General features: G+C 43.0%; 1 protein-coding gene across 3 annotated transcripts in view; it reads right to left on the bottom strand.

The window, feature by feature from the left end:
* The window catches only part of pigq (phosphatidylinositol glycan anchor biosynthesis, class Q), a 152,828-nt gene extending 130,546 nt beyond the window's left edge, over positions 1-22,282 (bottom strand). For 2 of the 3 annotated variants that reach the window (XM_047038804.1, XM_047038807.1), the window contains exons 1-2: positions 4,988-5,157; positions 4,178-4,416 (exon numbers count right to left, since the gene is read on the bottom strand). In XM_047038804.1, the coding sequence (XP_046894760.1) occupies positions 4,178-4,330 (153 nt within the window). In that variant the 5' untranslated portion in view covers positions 4,331-4,416; positions 4,988-5,157. Of the gene's footprint in view, positions 1-4,177; positions 4,417-4,987; positions 5,158-22,199 lie in introns of those variants that run through there. The other variant, XM_047038805.1, reaches the window with a different exon arrangement.
* Positions 22,283-22,385: the final 103 nt, after the last annotated feature.

Below are 22,385 nucleotides of genomic sequence, written 5' to 3'. Positions count from 1 at the left end.
TGGAAAAATGCGTCAGAGAAACTCCAGCTGACCGAAGTGTAGATAATATTCATCAAGCATAACTAGTAGCACGCAGGTTACAATCGCCTGACTGTGTCCTACATACGAAACATGCTACTGGCTACAGTCTCGTTATGCGGCAGAAAAACAACACCGGCTTCCCAGCTAACACATGACATTGCGGCAACGTTGCCAGTAAGTAACGTCGTAGCAACGTCCGTCCGTCCGTCATCTGCCGCTTGTCCGGGGATCGGGTCGCGGGGGCAGCGACCTAAGCAGGGAGGCCCAGACTTCCCTCCCCCCGGCCACTTCCGCCAGCTCTTCCTGGGGGACCCCGAGGCGTTCCCAGGCCAGCCGAGAGACATAGTCCCTCCAGCGTGTCCTGGGTCTTCCCCGGGGCCTCTTCCCAGTGCAACGTAGCAACGTTATAAAGGGAATGTTGCTAGTTGGTCCCATGGACAACGTTGCCACGACGTCGTACCTTGGTCGGCTGGTTACGTTATTTTTAGACCCGTGGGCAACATTGCCACAACGTCGTACCTTGGCCGGCTAATTACGTTATTTATAGACCCGTGGGCAACGGGGCCGCAACGTTGTACCTTGGTCGGCTGGTTACGTTATATTTTGGTCCCATGGACAACGTTGCCGCGACGTTGTACCTTGGTCGGCTGGTTACCTTATTTTTAGACCAGTGGACAATGTTGCCGCGACGTCGTCCCTTGGTCGCCTGGTTATGTTATTTTTTGGTCCCATGGACAATATTGCCGCGACGTTGTACCTTGGTCGGCTGGTTACGTTATTTTTGGTCCCGTGGACAACGTTGCCGCGACGTTGTACCTTGGTCGGCTGGCTACACGATTTTTGGTCCCGTGGACAACGTTACCGCAACGTCGTACCTTGGTCAGTTGGATACGTTATTTTTGGTCCTGTGGACAACGTTGCCGTGACGTTGTACCTTAATCGGCTGAAAACATAAATTTCGGTACCATGGGTTAAGTTGCCGTTAAGTCACTCTTTGGTCGCAGGACAACGGATCTCGAGTGCAATATAGTGGTTTATCCAGAGATGGAGAGATCACACTGGACCGCGCTCAGTTCTTACACTTTTGTAATGTAGCCATAGTCTACATGAATTTCAATCACACACAATATTAAATGTTGCACCCCGCACGTATAAATGTACGCAAGTTCCTGCAGCTTACTTCCAACATCCCAAAGGAGGAGAAAGAGATTGCCACCAGTTGGTACACCTGGGAGACTGCAGGAGGAGTGCAGGTGACGAGCCAGAAGACTGGACTGCTCAGAGATGTCCTGAACAATCTGTTCGAAACTGCCCCCAAGTTCACTCGACATGAGTTCATAAAACAACAGCAGAGTGCCTTTTTTCAGGAGAACAAGAGGGGGGGAAATGTGTGCTGTCCTTCCGGTGGACTTCACTGAAAATTACACAGCAGGTTACCAAGATTAAATCCAGGCTGCTCACTGGAATCAGAACCAGATTACCATTTTCACGGCTGTATCTGGATCAAAGAAGAAGCACAGTCCTACGTCAGAATAAGTGATGACCGCACCATGGAAAAAAGGCTGTCAATTCCTCAAAAAAATAGTGAAGAAGAAACATCCAGCACTAAACTAGCTCACATTTTCAGTAATGGGGCAGCATCACAATTCAAAAATAAATGTATCTGGTTCTTCCTCTCAACTACCTTTAAAACAGATGATCCCAGAAGTGAGTGTTCAATGGCATTTTTTGCCGCCAGCCATTGCAAAGGTGCAGTGGATGGAGCGGGGGGCACGGTGAAAAGAGCTGTCAGCACTGCCGTGCTTAGCAGACAAGTGGTGCAAGTAAATGCAAAGGAATTTGCTGAGACAGCCAAAGGGATCTGCCCAAAACTGAAAGTGTGTCTCATCAACAAAGAAGACATCTTAAAGTTCTATAGAGAGCATGCCATTGAGAAGCACTGGGAGATGGTGGCACCTCTCCCAGGTACACTAAACTTGCACCATGTTGCTCCACTATCATGGGGCCAGGTGCAATACAGAGCATACTCCTCTGCAACGGAGTTGGTCCAGAGCCCTGATTCCTCAGACTCAAGTGATGAGCATGAGCTCCAAGCCCACCAATGTGAGCCATCAGAAGAGATCAAAACTGGGGATTGCCTGCTCATTACATACAAGGGTAAGACGTCCAGCAGGGAGTTTGTCGGGCTTGTAACCGATACCGATTCAGAGGGACTGGAGGTCCAGTTTCTGAGAAGAAATGATGAACTGGGCTTGGTCTATATCCTGCCAACAAAGGAGGACAAGTCGTGGGTAGTGACAGGACAAGTTATCCAGTGTCTCAATCCTTTTGTAGATAATAGGGGCAAGGTACCATTTCTAAGACGCTGTACAGGCAGAATAAGGGAGAGCGAAAGGTACCTGAAAGTTAAAAACAATGTGTTCAACATGCAGTATAATGATAAGTATAATAGTGTTTAATAATAAATTACTTTCTTCAATTTCTACTTTCTTCATACATTACATAATGTGTTACACTAAAACAATCTATGCTATTTTTGGCGGCCATCTTGAAAATCTTCAGAGCCATTTTGCATGGTTTTATTAATGTCAAAACTACCATTCAGAGTAATGTTTGATGTTGACAAAAGTGCTGTGTAGGTTTTATTGTTGATTTTCGAAACAGATTCTGTGTGTATTTCAGACACGTCACATCCATAACAGAATAATGTCACATCCATAACGCTGGTTTTTCCTCATAAAATTCAACATAAAAGACTAAATGTTTTAAAAATTGCAATTTTTATGTTCACCTAAGACTCCATGATCATTAGGGCTGTCCCCACTTAATCGCCTAGTCGATTTTCTGGTCGATATGCTCTTGGTCGACTAAGATTTTTTTAGTCGAGCTGCCATATGGCAGTGTGAGATCTGATTCCCGCTTGTGTCATCATTGTTGAATGGACGAAATGTTCAACAGAAATTGTAGATTATATTATTTAAGACAAATAAACCAACTCTAAAAATATATAATTTTAAAGAAAAGGTGTTTCTGTTTTCCCTTTCGTTAACTTGCGCTTTGTTTTGGTTTGGTATTTGGCACACGGCACAAGCACAATTGGCTGCAGAACAATAAACTCTGCCATAGCCTACTTTGTCGGTGTTATTAGTAAAAATTGCAAAGAAATCTGTGGTATGGCAGCATTTCATTAAAGTACATTTACATTTACAAAGTACCGGGTCACTCGAAAAACGTTAAATGCAAACTCTGCCAACAACGGTTTATTTTTCATAGTTCGACGTCGAATATGATGTAGCCTACCACCTGAAAAACATAAGTTGGTCTAGCCCTACTTCGCTCATACTAACGTGCTGGGTTGAAGAATGAATATGCCTATTAGAAGAATCACATCCAAATCGGATGACATTATCTTCTCCGGCCAAGACAACAAAATCTTTCTCTGTTGCAACGTTCCCCACTCAGCTACTACGCAAGTTCGCATGCAGCAAGTTTTCAGGCACTGATAAGCACTCTGATGATTTGCATGTTAAACAAACAATATTTTTTAATTTGTAGTACATTGTAAGACATACTAAATACCATCGGCATTCGGTTACAACAGGACTGGTGATACGAGTCTTATTATTAGTAGGCTATTAGCGGCTGAATCTGCAATGTCCAGCAGCCATTGAGTCAGATCGCGAAAATGTTTGTACGTTTTTTTTTTCGCGTTTCAAAGTTCGATTCGTCGATTTTCAGACATTTTAGTTGAGTCTTGGTCGACCAAAGAAAATCTTAGTCGGGGACAGCCCTAATGATCATGTCAATATCAAACTTTCTACATTAGACTTAATGGTTCAGAGTTACAGAAAAAAGTATAGTCTCCAGAAAATGACTGTAATTTCTCGTCACATCCATAACGCATAATGTTACACATAATAATGTTTTTGTAAATTTTGTGTCTGTAAAATATTTTTGCAAAAAAATATTTTCCTCCTCTATCCTACCCATTGAGTGCTTTCAGAATATGCATGACTAATTTAAATATTGTAAGAACTTTTGTTTTACTGAGACATTTTTCTTGTCATTTTGAGTACAAATGTCACATCCATAACGTGGAATTGCCCTATACTGAGGAGAGAGATGATTCAACTCGGTCACCCTTTGATCTACTGACCTCGTTGATGTACTGCTTCACCTGCCAGGGGATGAAGGGGTAGTGGATGACTGCTAGGACCACAGCTGAATTGTGACCCGGGATCCATTGCCCCACCAGCAGCCCACTGTCTGCCCGGTTACAGCATTGAGGGAAGAATATTTTGAGCACCATGGCCACAGTTCAGAGTAGTCAGTTAAAGACCAATACTCCCTGAGGGACTGGACTCTCCTCGGAGGAATGGCTTGGAGGTCAGATTTCTGCAGGGATAGAGAATGTAGATAAATGGTACAGATTTGTGTTAAACAAGTGTGAATCAGACACTATTTCTTGCATAAGAGATGTTGTTGGCCAAACAAATGAAATGGTGGATACTTTTAAATGCATTTTAGTCCAGAAAGGTTTCTCGTTAAAATGTGTATCGACTACTAAAGTACACTGCCCTCTTTTGTCCTTCAAATATTGAGCCTTGTAGAGGTTTCTAAGGCAAACAAGCCTGAGGCATAACTGTCATTGATTAGACTGGGGGTTACCACAATACATTGTAGCACGCTAGCGACATTACCTACTTTCACACGTATTAAAAACAGCCTTGTCGTAGACCAATCTGTAATTTTGATGTCATAAGATCAAAAGTACATACATACGAACAGCTAGAGCTAGCTAATTTGCCGATAGTTTAGTCAGAGGTCCACCGCTCACCGCAAACTAAGACTACTGTACAGTACAGTAGGTACTGTAGGTGGGTACTAGTCTGGCAAATACGAAGAACACGGCGAATTAAATGATCATTCGATTAAAAAAACCAAAACAATAGCCTGAATATATTACCGTTACTTGTACTTTCACACAGCATTGATTACACATCGAAACAATTCAACAGTGAAGGATCATCCTGGCCACATGGTAATACGTTCCACTTTTCCAGTTAGTGCAAGCTTAAGAAAGCTGCCACCGTAGTTGTTAGAGCTATCCGCCTGTTTCTCCAGCAACCAATGGGTGCTGACCTACTTCCGCTTTCCGGTATTGTGTTTCCTGTTCAGCGGCTAACCTCTACTAGCGTACCATGAGATCGACAGAGAAGGCAACATTACATTGATAATAATAAGTTGTGTTTAATAAATGTTGTTAACATGAGCTCAGGTTCAACTTGTGCCGTTGTTGGTTGCCATAACAATTCATGAAAATTGAAGATTTTGTCGGAAACGTTTTGCTTCGAACATCGACAACTTCGAAGAAATTGTCCGTGTCCTATGCTATGCACTCCATTAGGGAGGTCAATAGAACGCATTTTTGGCCAAGGCTAACCAAATGTCACATACTGTGGAACGCCGGGAATTTTAAGGTCCACGTCCTTTTATGAGCTCTACAACTAGCGACTACTAGCGAGATATTGAAAAACAAACATGCCAGTTAACATGTAGACTATGGAAGCAAATCGTGACCAAAATTAAAATGCATTTCCAGAAATGCATTTTCATCTTAAGAATGTGGCTGCATTATTTGACTCATAAATGAAATTAGTAATCAATCATCCTTTTTGCATTTTAATTTTCTTCTTTAAGACTGCTCATTCTTTCACTTAATTAAAATGAAAACAAAAAAGACATTTGAAATTTAATTTTCAAAATATGCCCCAGCAGATAGATACCAAAATTCAATTTGAAATGTAAAATTTGAAAATAAAAATGAATTTCCAGAAATGCATCTTCATTTTCAAGAACGTGGCTGCAAAATCGTGACCACAATTCAAATTCAAATGCATTTCCAGAAATGCATTTTCATTTAAGGAACGTGGCTGCAAAATCGTGACCACAATTCAAATTCAAATGCATTTCCAGAAAATGTATTTTCATTTTAAGAATGTAGGTGCATTATTTGACTCATAAATGAAGTTAGTAATCAATCATCCTATTTGCATTTGCATTTTCTTCTTCAAGACTGCACATGTTATGCCATAATCAAAAAGAAAACAGAGCGGACATTGCATTTTCATTTTCATGTTCTGCCCGCAAAGAACTGCCCATAATTCGAAAACGAAAAATGCATTCTGAGCGGCGCAGCAGAGTGACGTCAGTAGCCGCTCTTCTTGAGCTCCCTGCTGACCGAGCTACCCATCTTGTTCGGTAGGGGGCGGTGTGCACATACGCATTGCATTACATGGCAAATGTGCCGGGAAATTGACTGAATTGCCGGGTCTTTAGAGGACGCATCACAGATCATGGCGCTCCCTCAAATTGTGCAGACACTGATAGAATTAGCTGAGCTGGTAGAAACTAATAATATATCTCCTGTCCCCTTGATCCTGTCCCCTCCCCTCTCTTTCAAACCATCTCCCCCTCTATCATAACTTTTCTGCTCCATGTTCTAAACTCCTCTCTTACCTCTGGCACCTTCCCCTCTGCCTTCAAACAGGCCAGAGTTACCCCTTTACTCAAAAAACCCTCCCTTAACCCTGCCGTCCTCCAGAACTACAGACCGGTATCATTGTTGCCCTTCTTTTCTAAAACAATTGAACGTGCTGTATCTAACCAACTGTCTAACTTCCTTTCTCAGAACAAACTGCTCGACCCCAACCAATCGGGCTTCAAGACCGGCCACTCCACAGAGACTGCCCTCCTTTCAGTCACCACTGCCCTCCAGTCTGCCAGAGCGGCTTCCAGGTCATCCGTCATCATTCTGCTGGACCTTTCTGCGGCGTTTGATACGGTTAACCACCAGATCCTGCTCTCCAGACTTTCTGAGATGGGCATCACTGGCACTGCACTCCAGTGGATCTCATCCTACCTGTCGGGAAGATCCTACCAGGTCTCCTGGGGAGGCAAACTGTCAGGCCCACGCCAGCTCTCCACTGGTGTCCCACAGGGCTCCGTCCTTGGTCCCCTCCTCTTCTCTCTGTACACCACCTCACTTGGACCAATCATCACCTCCCATGGCTTCTCCTACCACTGCTACGCTGACGACACGCAGCTGTACCTGTCATTCCCTCCGACCGATCCGGGGATCTCAGCCAGGATTGAGGCCTGCCTCGCAGACATCTCCGCCTGGATGACTGAGCACCATCTCCAGCTGAACCTTGCCAAAACAGAACTTCTCATCATCCCGGCCAAACCCTCCATTACCCATGACTTCTCAATCACCCTGGGATCTGCGACGGTGACCCCCTCATCCTCTGCCAGGAACCTTGGGGTTACCATGGATGACGAGCTCTCCCTCACGGCCCACATTGCTGCGGTCTCCCGGTCGTGTAGATTCACCCTCTACAACATCCGGAAGATCAGGAGATACCTGTCTGAGCACTCCACCCAGCTGCTTGTCCAAGCACTTGTCCTCTCCAAGTTGGACTACTGCAACTCGCTGCTCGCCGGTCTCCCATCATGCGCAACCCGCCCTCTTCAGAGAATTCAGAATGCAGCGGCCCGTCTGGTCTACAATCTACCCAGACGCTCCCACGTTATCCCGCTCCTCATCTCCCTCCACTGGCTACCCATAACGGCCCGCATCAGATTCAAGACCCTGGTACTGACCTTCCGAGCAGTGAACGGGACTGCGCCCGACTACATCAAGTCTCTCCTGCAGCCTTACACCCCCACCCGCCACCTACGGTCTTCTTCAGACAACCGCCTGGTGGTCCCACCTCTCAAGACCGCCCGGTCCCAGCACAAGCTCTTCTCCTGCCTGGCACCCCAGTGGTGGAATCAACTCCCCACCTCCATCAGAGACACGGACTGTCTCTCCACCTTCAAGAGAAGGCTCAAGACGCACTTGTTCCAGGAGTACAATGGTACTTAGGAATGGTTTGCTGAATCCAACGCTAGTTCCCTCAAGGTTCACAATGACTCTTGCCTAGACTGTTGCTCTTGTTGGTTAGTGGTAGCTGATTTAAACTGTTGTATTCTTCTTTTTTAGTTAATCCTATTTTTATTGCTTTCCTACAGGTACACCTGCACTTAGAGATTAATGTTGTGTAATTTTAACTTGTTTAACTACATGCTCTTATGGTTTCTTCCCTTTAACACTATTTTTTGGTTGTTCACAATATGTACTTCTTGTTTTTTTGACTACCCGCAATGCTGTGGGGCTATCTTGTTGTTATTATCAGTGACCTATGCACTTTGTGAAGCTCTCTCTTGGAAGTCGCTTTGGATAAAAGCGTCTGCTAAATGAATAAATGTAAATGTAAATATCTGAGTCTGATGCCCGTGACTGAGTAGCCTAGAACAAACTGAGTTGCTAGTTTGAGGAAGACCCAGATCATCTGGGATAGCACACATACGTCTTGCCGACGTCGGCCCGATGTGTAGAAGATACGTCGGCAATATGTAGTATGGAGATCGTATTTGATCGAAACTGACTTCCAGACGATGTGTTTACGATGAATCAAATCACACCCGGCGGCACTACAGATATATTCTGATAGATAACTCCTTATATGCTGTTAAATACTATGTCCGATCTCTCAGAAAGCAAATATTTCACTATCCATAACCGATATGAAATGTCACTTAGCAAATTAACATAGCCTATAGGCTGAACATTGACTTTGATAGGAATAAGGAGACAATGAAAAATATGCTTGACCATCCAAAATTGGCTATTAGCAATATAGCGAGACTTGATTCAACCTGGATTTTCTGTGTGGGTATTATAATTAAGAGACACAATTGAAGTTCATGATTTTATATCAGGCTATGTGGATGCCATCAAGCTCTTAAAGGAACTCCAACAAAGAAAAGAGAACAACGGAACATAAATATATTGGCTATAGGTTTGCCAGTTGTTCCACGTCTTCCATCGTTCTCCGCCGCCCTCCGAGTCTGTCTCGACTCACTTGGTAACAGTAACTGCCGATCTTGGCAAAGGAGAAGACTCATGTTATTACAAGTTTCATAAGCACTTGCTCCATACTGTTCCTCCAACGAGCAACTTAGCTTTTGTTCTGAGGTAAAGTTTGGTCGTTCTGAAATCGTCTACTTTTCCCTGTGAAAGCAAGCTGTTTCACCTTTGGCCGAGTTCAGACAAAATTTGAATTTCCGCAGTCTGAATTTCAGAAATCTAAATTTCAAGAATCTGAATTCCTGCAATCTGAATTTTAAGAATCTGAATGCCTGCAATCTGAATTTTAGAAATGTGTATTTTTGGATCAAAATAATTCCGTTTTATTAAATTCGACACACAAATATTTCAGATATTTAATTGTCAAATTTAGATACTTTTGTCAGCTTTCTAGCTCCATAAATCCGTTGCTTTGCATCCTCCGACGGATCGTCTGGTGGCTCACGCCGAACAGCTCCGCTATGTCCTTTATTTTTAAACCATTTAATAAATAGTTTTCGATGGACTCGAAAGGAATGTGGATGGTTGGTCGATCCCCTTCCCATTTGAGGCTCCACAGCATCCAGCTGTTCCAGGACTGAAGAGAGGTTTACTATGGCAACCTCATTAATGTGTACGTCTGTCACGGCAGAGTATGCAGCCAAGCTCTCTGTGACTTGTTCTACTCGGTCACGGGCATCAGACTCAGATATATTATTAGTTTCTACCAGCTCAGCTAATTCTATCAGTGTCTGCACAATTTGAGGGAGCGCCATGATCTGTGATGCGTCCTCTAAAGACCCGGCAATTCAATCAATTTCCCGGCACATTTGCCATGTAATGCAATGCGTATGTGCACACCGCCCCCTACCAAACAAGATGGGTAGCTCGGTCAGCAGGGAGCTGAAGATGAGCGGCTACTGACGTCACTCTGCTGCGCCGCTCAGAATGCATTTTCGTTTTCGAATTATGGGCAGTTCTTTGGAGCCTGACGTTGTCATACTCATAATTCTAGTCAGAATATGAGTCTGAAAACTTTCCGTTGGGCTGTGACTACGGGGCGTATTTCAACCGAACTCGTAAAACAAATGCCTCTTTGCTCAATTGGATAGACCTACAACCAATCAGAGCAACGTAATATGTTGTTTGTTGAAAACGAATTCAACCCAAGCGCTCTTTCGTGACGTTGTTGATTACGTTACTGTTGATCATCTGTCCATCATCGTATAAAGCCCGCCCTGGCAATTTCATTGGTCCGTCCCGATTCTGGTTTTCTGTAGTTGTCCCCAATACGAGACCCTCCATACCCAACTTCCCGACCAAATTCTTTTGTGGATGGGGAGAAGTTGGGCTGGCAGCCAGGCTAAGCAACAACAACCATTGTCTAGCATTGTCACCGTTGTTGATATGTTGTGTAGTCTGTCCTGTACCCTAACTCTGTTTAATAACCAACACTTGGTCCAACCCTGCGTTCGCACCACTCGCTACCAAGGGTGAGGTCTTCACCGGTTAAGCCAACAATACAATGTTTATGTTTGCTTTTTCTAAGTAATTGTGAGTATTTCAGTTCAAAATAAAATTGGTTATGTAAGGGAGTGTTGTATAATGGCCCGCAGAGGGTGCTCTTTTCTCTTTGGCCTTTTGGGCTTGCCGTAGTGAACCGCCTTTTTGACCCTCCGCCGTATTGGAAATCATACTTTGTTTTCATGTCAAAAAGGTAGGCTGAATCTCAGAGCGCTGTAACACTAGAACTATTATTTGATTGTAAATGTGTTGGTTTGTACCACGAATATGTTTAGTTCACTTGTTAACAATGTTGTGTAAAGGGTTGAGCTGAATGTGTAGCAGCGCGACTTGATGTTTGATGAATGTGCTGTCAGTGCTAGCAGCCGAACGTGTGACTAGCTAGTTTAACTCTGCAAGTAGCTAGAGGTTACCGGCAAGAGAGGCAGATAAAGTTTGTTTATCTTCTCTATATTTGATTTGGGGGATATTTTGTGAAACTGACGACAGATACTTTGTTTTCATGTCAAAAAGAGAATTAAAGGAGGAAAGGTATGCTCTGCCTCAACCGCCATCTGGACTCCGATTTCCCTGTTCTTTCCACGTACCCTGGCACAAACCACACAACACAACGCAGAAACTTTGCTGGGGCTTAGCGGCCTGAAAACTAGGGTTACAGTTATAATTTCTTAAAATATTTAGGACGAACATGATTATTGCTGGCATCGCGGCTGGGCCCCACCACGGCTGGGCCCCAGAAAGTTTTCCCATATATTGGCGGCCCTGCCTACTGGCAGGATCCTAAATTGATCCTAAATCTGAAGATCAGACCAGAAGCGCGTTAGTCTCAACGTTAGATGGACGTGTACTTATTGATAAAACTAGGCAGGCCGAGCTGACTTCGGTATTACGGGTAAGTATGAACAAAGCAACGGAAGTAATACATTGCGTTTAAAAAAATATGTCAGGACTAGAAACAGAGCGTTTACCTAGCGTGTCACTGTAAAAATGTAACACTAGAGGCGAGACATGTATCCTTGCAGCAGTAGTAGGTTTATAGACGAAGACCACTCTTATGGTACTAGCTAGTAAACTAGGCTACAAATTCGGAACCGCTGATTGGTTTGTTTTTCTGATGGGACTAGGCTACAGTTAGGTCAAGCAGAGAGCAAGCATCCGGCTCTGCTCATTGCATTTTCGACACAATTTTTGAAATGGTGCCTAGTCAACACGGTGTAGAGGACGATAGGGGAGGGCTCTCAGACAAGATTTGTTTTTAAATTATTAATTTGGTAGGCGATAGAGCAAGTAGCCTACTGAGAATAAATTGAATGAAACACTCTCTCAGTACCGTATGCAAATAATGCCAGAAAGAGTCGATGGTTATACTCAATTAGTTACCTGACTAAAAAAGTCTAAACTTGCTGTAGTTAATGAATTGTTTTGTGGGATGCATGTCACTGATGGACTGGCACATCAAACAGGTGTTAGCCTACTTTATGTGGGAGGCACTAGTATTTAAGGGAGATAAGGTAGGTTGCGTAAAGTTAGATTCAACCCTTAAATCATAGCCCACGTATAGCCCCCCCCCCCCCCCCCCCCGTTGAAATGAACGAATGACTCGAAAAAAGATTTGTTCATTTTACTGAATGAGATTCAAAAAAACGAATCAGTAAAATTATCTGAACTTCCCATCACTACACTCAATGCCAAGAAATGAGGAACGCAAAACAGCGTCAGGATCTTCTATGAACGGTGATGACATGATCGTCAAGAATTAGTTAGTGGGCGGGGTTTTTATACCGGTTGATCTCTGATCTCCAACTTAACCTGCTCCCGACCAGGGGTCTCATTTATAAAACTGTGCGTAGGATTCTTACTAAAAGTGTACGTACGCCCAAAAGCCTAAAATGGCGTACGCACCAAAAAATTCAGATTTATTAAACTGTGTGTACGCACACCTGTACGCAATGTTACCTTTATAAATCACAGATTACCCACAAGTGTGCGTACGTGAATCTGCATTTTACCCCGCCCTGAACACGCCCATTTTCAACCAAAAATGGTCAGTGCAAAGCACCTCTTGAATGCTAATCCAGTATGTTAATGATCCTGGCATGCGATTGTTTTTTATGGTGAATCATGGCGCATGACAACCTTCAGACACTGTAAACCTATTGGCGGAGGCCCGAAAACCACATTATTTGGTTGCCGGTGGATCACCAATAAAAAAGACTGCGAGTGGCTTCAACTGTGCCAGTGATACCGCGAGTCGGGATAAACATTGGAAACAAAAGCGTTTTGTTATGAACAGTAATTATGGACTGATAACAAGGACGTAGAGTAGCGATTGCGCAGGGAGCTTAACGACTTTATTTCCAGTTTTTGACATATGATGATAAATGCACAATATTAAAAAAATGTATTTAGTTATACACTGTGTTCTGCAGTTATCTAAAGGTAGGATATGTGATGTTATCCTGTATTCCATGCAGTCGGGGAATCTCCCCCTCCTGCACTCCCGTAGTGGACAATCTGATGGTAAACAGCGCTGAATTTTGATTTCAAATTTTAGTTGGATTGTACAAGGTTTTTATGGAACAATTATCACTCACTACAAGCGCAAATAACACTGCTGGATTTAATCTTCATGATAATGATGAAATCGAGTGAAAAAAACTAGTTTGACGCAAACAAAATATATAAATATTACGAGTAGAATCGTTCTTCCCACATTTACTTTATGCAGTCTGTCTGACAACAGTATGGTCATCTGCATCGCCAATTCCAACAGTTTCGAAAATGTGCGTAGGCCTACGGGAGGGTCAGAGTTTGCGTGGAGGACCGCACATTCTACCGTCAAGTTTGTTTTTTATAAATCACAACCTTTGCGTGGAAAGTGGCGTACGCACATTTTCAGCCCCGTATTGTGCGTACGCAAGCTTTATAAATGAGACCCCAGGTTAGCCGTTCAGCATGTGTTACCATGGCGATCTACCCCGGTAACAAGTGATCCACCATCGTACAGAAAACCCTGGGTTGAACCTGAAGTTACCTCGCTAACGCCAAATCTTGATTTGTAGTACAGGTCCCGTGGCTTGCAGCTTTGAAAATAAAACACCCTCCAAAGAAAGTGTGTGTTTGTTCTTTCCTTTTCAAAAACAAAACATATTAAGTGCATTTAAGTGCCATATTACATAGTTTTACAACATTTTCTGAAAAACAATAGGCCTAACTTTACACTAAGGCATACATTTAACCTTTAACCTTGAAAGGGTATCTGAAAAACAAGTAGAGAACATCATCGAATCATTTAAACCCAAAGAGTCAAAGGACATCTTTGAAATGGACTCTGCCATGGTTAAAGACCTTTGCGTGTTGTTAAAAAAAGCCTACTACCCATATTGCTAACCTGTCTTTCTCTCAACATGGGTGTTTTCCGGATCACTGGAAACCTGCAGTTGTAGTTCCTATCTTTAAAAATGGTGATCCTCACTCAGCAGCCAATTACAGACCTATTGGCATACTTCCCATAATGTCCAAAGTTTTTGAAAAATTAGCAGTAGAGCAACTCATTTATCATCTTAACTCTAATCAGCTTTTACACCCATGCAGGATGATTTTAGATCGAATCACTCCACCGAGACTGCAACGGTCTATTTTATTGAAAGGGTCAAGTCCCTTATGGATAGAGGAGGAGTTGTGGGTGTAGTATTTCTGGATCTTCGGAAAGCGTTTGACACGGTCAACCACAACATACTTCAGTCTAAGTTTGATCAGTTTAACTTTTCTTCTTCTACATCCAGCTGGTTCAAATCATATTTATCAACTCGAACTCAGTGTGTTAAAATAAACAATGTATTATCCAACTTCAAAAATCCGTCTACAGGTGTTCCCCAAGGTTCAATATTGGGTCCACTTCTTTTCAGTATTTATATTAACGATTTACCATCAGTTTGCCAAGACTGTGAGGTTCTGATTCACGCAGACGAGACTGTGATCTTTGGGTGGGGTAAGATTAATGTAAAGGTTGCTGCTAGGCTTACAAAGGTCATGGTTAATGTGTCTGACTGGTTAAACACATTTTGTCTTCAGGTAAACAATTCCAAAACAGTTGCTATGTTTTTTTCTAAAACCAGCAAATTTCACACTGAACCCAATGTGTTTATTTCTGATCAAAGAATCAAGATTTTGAAGGAATACAAATATCTTGGTATCTTGATTGATAATCAACTTACTTTTAAAAAACATGTTAAAAAAATATGCCAAAATTTAAAATACACTTTAGCCAACTTTAGGCATCTCAGAATTCACATCACCAAGGCTGCTAAAATGTACATGTTCTCGTTGATTTTATCTCATATTAACTACTGCTTACCCACCTGGTCTACTGCCAACTCCACTACCCTTAAACCAGTAATGTCTCTTTACAAACGGGCTCTTAAGATACTTGACAAAAAAACAAAATCACACCATCACTGTTCAGTCCTCCATAAATACAGACTTTTAAGTTGGGACAGCATGATCACATTCAAGAACTGCTGTTTAATGTTCAAAATCCGGTTTAACCTGCCCCCCCCCCCCCCCCCCCCCCACCAGCAAACAGTGCTACTCGTTACTCCCGAGTCCTTGTAAGGATTTGTTCAAAATGAATGAATCGTTCACGAACGACACATCACTAGTAAGGACAAAACACCGGGCCTGGTTTTGACGTTAGCCTCTGTCAGACTCGTCGCTCACTGGCAGTGTGCACAATGTTGTACTTCACTCCATTCTACACCAGACACGTCAGGGAGCACTGCCTTTCAGATACGAACCTGCTGAAGATAGCCAGCTTCTCGGATTTCTTTAACAAAGCCTGTTTCATTAATCATTTGCCTGAGAAAGCGACCTCCGTTAGCCAGCCTAGTTTTGCCCGATCGTTTGGTCATGGTTAATTAAAGGTTTCGGGGTCAGTGACTTTTGTGCATTGACAAGTGAAACGTAAATGTACTTGGAGGGCTCCAGACTAACTTTTTCCCTTGGTTGCACTGGTGCGCCTAACTTTGCACTGCAAAGTTGAGTATAAATACAACTCCTCCACGACTCAAATGATGTACCACTTGAAGAACGTACATCCAACCCTGGTTAGTGGCGGTGCATCCTGCTCTCAGTGTTAGCACGGAGTTGCGATGCACAACGAGCAGAGAAAATTACCCAACCGATCTGCAAGTCCATCGAGATGGATATGCTACCCTTAAGTATTGTTGAGGACAAAGGTTTTTATGAAGCTTTGTTAATTAGCCGGAAAAAAAACAAGGGTCAGTTGTGTTTGAGCACAGGCTTCTAGCAGTCGGCTCCGCTTCTAGGAGTTACAGAAATATTGTTCTTCTTGTAATAGCTACAGATCAAAATGCGGAAACACGCTGTGTTTTTTCTATTTTCACTGCATTTTAATATAGCCTATAAATAGTGAATTTTAATATAAAAATGTTAATGATTAATCGAAAATCGATCGTTAATTCTCCCGACGATCAATTAAGACAATTTAATGGAATGCCCATCCCTACTACTGACCTAACATTTCATGGCTCAAAGCATGGGCGTAACCACGCATTATTTGGGGGGGGGTCGTGTCCCCCCCAATATTGAGAAAATACCTATCAACGGTAAAATAACGAGAAAATATGTAAAATAAACATTCTCCTTTTATGAACCCTGTCAATGGATCGGTCTCTTGTTATTTCTTATTTATTTTCAATTTAGTTCCATTTGTTAAGAAAAACGCAAGTGTTTAAAACCCCCCCTCTTAATTGTACACTTGTTTGATTTTGTTTGAATCCACCTTGAGTCGTTCTGCGTTGTCTTGGTTACCTGTCACTTCAGCGCAAAGAAAGTAATGTTAGAGCTAGTTAGCTTAATTTGTTGGAGAGGAGGTAGAGTAGGCTAATGGAGGATTTGAGGTTACCTAAAAAGCGGAGAAAACTGCACCAGCAGCCAAGCATACGTGTTTTTTTCAGACAATACTAAGTAGGTTAACTTGATACCGAGCTAAATGTGCGCAAATAAAACTAGTAGCCACATAAAAACATGAGTCGCTGTTTTTCGGATAAAATGACGTGGTCACAATGCAGGCAGTCACTGTCTCTCAGAAATTACACTATTCCTTTAGATGTGACTTCAAATGGTCAATGTAATCCTCAAAACTATGTGCTAAATGAGCAAATGTTCATAGAATTGTAGGCAATGCACTTATGGGGAAGGGTTGTAGGCAATGCACTTATGTGGAAGGGTAGCCTATTCATTTGGAACACCCCAATGTCTAAACAATGGTTACGCCTATGGCTCAAAGTCTTATAGCGGGTCCCCTCTTGCTGTCGCATGCCCTTCAGATGGCCAAAACCTGTAATTTGGCTTTCTTGCCCCTTGGCCTTGGCAAAACCAGCTTGCCACACTCTCCCTAGCATCAAAACCCAGCTCCATGGCTTAGCTCCATGGCCCAGCTCCGTAACTCAGGGGTGGACAATTAATTTTGACAAGGTGCCACATAAGAAACTTGAAATGTGTTGGAGGGCCGCATCAACAATAACTTGAACTTAATTCTGCTCACTATTCATTTCCCCCCATTGTAAAAAGCAGTGAAGTATATATTTTGATTAGCTGCTACTGGTTATCAGAAGAATAAGGATATTCTGTACATTTATATATAAATATTTTACCTGTTGGTCAACTAGGAAAAGACTATCGAAGTAACAGTAAAAACTAAAATAATCATGACATCAGTGTTTCAATTGATTTGTAACTAGTTAATCTTCACAAACCATGAAAAGTTGTTTTGCAGTATGTTAAAGATATGCATTTGATCAACTTTATACAAAAAACAATACTTTTTTTCCAGTTAATTTTGTTCTGTGAGAGGAATCCAGTGGGCAAGTGCTTTGAAATCTGGCTAAATGTCTGATGTGGATATGCGAAGGACAGCTGACAGGTGATGATCAGGGACCTGCAGTTTAACTAGCAAACCACTAACCATCAGCCCGCGCCCACTGAATCAGTCAAGTTCTTATTCTGTCCGTGTTATTTTTTTTCTTTAGTCGCTTAGTGCCGATTCAAATTGTAATCCTTCAACACAGCGACCTGTTCTCCAAAAAACACAGCTTTGACTTTGACCTCACTAAACACAGGGACGGTTTTAGGCACGGGGGGACCGGGCAGCTGCCCGGGGCGGCATTTTATCATGTTACGTGGGGGGGGCACAAGCGTTTTACGAAAAAATCTCTGCGCTGCGAAGCGGTTTTCTCTTATCTATCAGTTCACTTTGTGGGGAATTGGCATATTGGCGCCCCCTTCAGGCAGCTGCAGGCACCCCTGCTTGCTGTGACGGTGTCGTGCTGCATTTTCCGTCGTTTGTGCCGCCAGGTTAGCCTGGCTGCCAGCCCACCTTATCCCTGCCCACAAACAAATGTGGTTGGGAAGTTGGGTCTGGAGTAGCTTGTTTGCGGAAAAACGACATCCGTACAGGAGCTGTTCGGACCAATCAAATTGTCAGGGCAGGCTTTATATGATGATGGTCAGATGATCAACAGTAACGTAATCAACAACGTCACCAAAGAGCGCTTGGGTTGAATTTGCTTTCAACAAACAACATATTACGTTGCTCTGATTGGTTGTAGGTCTATCCAATTGAGCAAAGAGGCATTTGTTTTACGAGTTTGATTGAAACACGCCCCATAGTCACAGCCCAACGGAGAGTTATCAGACTCATATTCTGACTAGAATTATGAGTACGACAACGTCAGGCTACCGCCAGGTAGTAGCGGTCCTCGTTCCGTGCACTCTCGGGGGGCGGCCGGCGGGGTAGGGGACAGCACATAATTTTTTCGTCTGGGGGGGTGCCAGTTTTAAATTCGCCCGGGACGCCCAATGTGCTAGGACTGGCACTGACTAAACAGATACTTAGAAGTCCCTGTCTTGTTAAAAACTCTACATTCTGTATCAACCTTTCGATTTTCATTTTCGAGGGCTAACTCTCCTGTCGTTGAGGTTGCGCAAGCGCATATTTGTAAATCGCCTGATCACTAGTCTTTCAGGACTACATATTTACTACAGCTCAACACATTTATTTATTTCTGATTTTTGATTTACCTCACACAGATTGGGACAGCTGGTGGGCCGGTTGTGGCCCGCGGGCCGTACAATGCCCAGGTCTGCCATAACTGATTTTCTGGTGCTCAGGTCGTGATTTCAATCACGTAGCACGGAGCAGTGTAGGCCTACAGGAATATCTGGACCACAGCCAATCAGAGGCAAAGACCCGCCTCATCTCTGTCTCTGATTCGTTTAGACCACAATATGATCCAACCATGAATGTGAGTTCCGTCAAAGAAGAAACAACCGCTTCGTTCCTTGTCGCACCCGTACAAATTTTGGTCGCTTTTGTGACCAAATTGGTCGCACTCTAGAGCCCTGTTAATGTCAAGCCCTGTAATCCAGTGGACAAAGATATATGATGACCTGATCGACATTCCAAAGCTGTGTCTACTACCGCGCACTTGTGCACTTCGAGCACTGACTTTCAGTGCTTAGGGCGCTTCACTCACAAAAACTGCAGAATTCAGTGCACTGAAAGTACCCGGATGGCGCACTGCAAATGGTCCAAAAAACAGTGTACAACGATGGACACTACTCGCCCTAAACAGGCGCCATCTTGGCTATGTAGCGTAAGAGGAGGATCCCTTTCAGCAGCTTTTTTCACTTGGGGTGGAGAAGCACGTTCATTTTGGCAGGTTTCGCGAGTGTCGCGAGCAAATTTGCGTCCGTCACTTCCGCCAAGTGTTTAACGTAAGTGTTCCATTTCAGACAGCACTTAGCAGCGACGGAGTGCACTGAATATGTAAGTGCACTGTTTTGCAGTGCACTTTATTGCAGTGTACTTCGTAAAGTGTGCGGTAGTAGACACAGACCAAGTGTATTACACCCGGGAGAAGTTCGTCTTTTGCAACCGACATGCGCAGTTGAGCCAGCTTGACAGTCGTGTGACGTAGGGTGAAAATTGGTCTATACCCAGACATTAGGTGAATTCGACTAAATGCTGCGACGGCGCCGCCTACAGTCGGCTTGCAGCTGGCTGACTTGAAGCAGTGAATGCCATTGGCTGCTTCAGGTCAGCCGGCGGCAGACGGCTATCAGCGCCGCCGGCGCTGCATGAAGTCGAACGTACCTATTGTTATTACAGTTTGTCTCCATTGCTTTGGCTCAATTCTTGAAACAGAAATTACATTCTCAAAGCTCTAAGTGCATTTGGCTGAATAGCCTATATGGTTCCGCACAACTACATAGATCTCCTTCAAAAGGTCATATCTCATCCAAAACAATTAACTCATGCTTCAAAACCAAATAATTTTCTCATATAAATAGTCAGTGCCCCCAAAATGAAAAGTTCCTTCTCGATTGGTGTGGCTCATCTCTCTCGAAAAAAAGGACATTCTCAAAGCTTTAAATACAGTTGACAAAATAACCTAGATGGTTCAGCAATAGTCAGTGCCCCCAAAATGAAAAGTCCCTTTGGCATTGTGTAAACACTGCAGGTCAAAATGTTAAGATGTTTTGTCAGTAAACTTTTCGAAGTTTCCCCTTCGTTCTTTTGGTGAGAAGTCTCAAGAGCTAGCTACTTACCCGGCGTCATGGAGCCGACCAGTTAAATAGTTGTTTAGCACTAGCGTTGCTACATGCATAATTCAGAAATGATATGTTAGTTGTTGTTAATTTTGTGAAGGTGTGAATCATTTTGGATTAATATGTAATGTAACAAATTATTAACAAATTAACTGTGTAACGAATTATTAACGAAGGAATTATTACGACCCGTCCCCCCCCCGTCTGACAACTCCCACCCCTACCCGCCACAATTAGATTTCTAATCTGTGGGAAACACTGTTACTTAGATACTTGTTGCTGTTGTTGGTTAGTGGTAACTGATTTAAACTTTTGTATTTGCTGCAAAATATTCTATTTTATTCAATTTTTACTGTTGCTTGCTTTTCTAGAGGTACACTTGCACTTAGCGATTCATGTTGTTTAATCGTAACTTGCTTAACTACATGCTCTTATGGTTCTTCCCTTTGGTTATTTTTGGTTGTTTACAATGTGTGCATCTTGTTTTGGCTACCCGCAATGCTTCGGGGCTATCTTGTTGTTATAATCAGTGACCTATGGACTTTTGTAAAGCTCTCTCTTGGAAGTCGCTTTGGATAAAAGCGTCTGCTAAATAAAAAAATGTAAATGTGTATCAAACTGAAAAAAGAAGACGTAATTCAAGAGTAGCCTACAAGGTTTCACATCATATTGCACTCACACTGCCATGGAAATTGTTACTGTAATTGCCACACATCATGGTTACTGTAACAGGAAATGTGTACAGCACAATATACTGTTATACAATAAGCACATCAAAACTAACGTTGGCCGGGTTTCCCAGATTCGTTAAGAAGCTCTTAACGTTAAGATCTTCTTAAGAACGTTCTAAGAGCATTCTAGAGTGCCCTTAGAACGTTTCTTAAGACGCTCTTAGTGTTAAGAGTTTCTTAACGAATCTGGGAAACCCGGCCATTATGTATAACCTACACTAACAACACATACAGTAAGAAAGTAAAGCAAAGCTGGAGTTTCACTAGTTGTCGTCCTCACTCTCCTGCTCATCCTCGCGCTCCTGTCGGTCTGGCCACAGATTTCATCGACGTCACATCTGATGTTCTCCCTTGCGATGCAACAGGGGATGAATCGTTGTGCATGCCGCAACCATCCCCTACACTGATCTGCTGTGACATCATCACAAGCAGCATCCATTGCCTGGAGCAGGGACCTCTGGTTTGAGCCCGATGCTCATAGATCCTCCACCTCCATGCAGAAAAAAACTCCTCGATAGGATTGAGGAATGGGGAGTAAGGTGATAAGAGCACCATCAGCATTCTTGGATGGGCAGTGAACCCTGATGAGTGGGCCACGGTGGAAGCTTACATTGTCCCACACACCGACAAATGTAAGCAAGTGAGGCCCTACCAAACCCCTCTCATGTAGAGGGATAAGAAGAGTGCAGTCTTGGCCCATTGTATGACATACACTGTATGTGGAGGCACGCATGGTGACAGTATATTACAGTATACCATAATGTTTTTCATGGTATTATGTCCCTGAAATATTTTGACAGTGGAGTAAACTATTGGCCAGGTGATGATGTACACAAGGAAATTATGCCAATATGTTTTGCAGAGAATAACCACTTGACTGAGAAGCAACAGTCAGTTTAGACCTGCAAGATATATTCAATTGGCATTTGGCCTAACTGAAGGGTATTGTACTTAACCATTTGCAAAGTTGTGCAAAATCATTTGAAATTTGTGACAACTGTAGGCAATGGTACCTGTCATTTGCAACCATGTTGTTTTGATAATGTCATTTCTGATTCGTGAAATGAGCCAAAGGGAGAAAAACTGTGAACTATAATCACAGTGTTTCACGAGCTGGTGTAGAGGGTAGCGAATGATCTATAGGTACAATTTAAGTTAATTAGCTCTATATGTTAGAATTGTTACCAAATCAAGTTTATTTGTTATGCTCTACTCTCCTTAAATTCACCTCTAGGTCAATGAAAAACAGTTTAAAAGTATGCTAAATGGCTAAACGTATGCTAAATGTGTAGCCTATACAGGTTTTAAATAATAGACATGGAATACAATTAAACACTCACCTAAAACGTTAAACACTGTGTTGTTGCTGTAGGAGTTTTTCAACTGAGTGAACTTAAACTAACGGTCATTTGGCCTATCTTCTTCACGCAATGACACAGCAAGAAATGAGCGGGCCAATTGATAGGCCTACCCGGGATTTGTAGGTTATAGCTATATTCACCTGATGTGGGAGACTAGGCCTAAGC

This window comes from Hypomesus transpacificus, chromosome 17, assembly GCF_021917145.1.
Source record: "Hypomesus transpacificus isolate Combined female chromosome 17, fHypTra1, whole genome shotgun sequence".
Lineage (NCBI taxonomy): Eukaryota > Metazoa > Chordata > Actinopteri > Osmeriformes > Osmeridae > Hypomesus > Hypomesus transpacificus.
The sequence above is the reverse complement of the archived record's forward strand: the minus strand, read 5'-3'. Positions and strand labels throughout refer to the sequence as shown.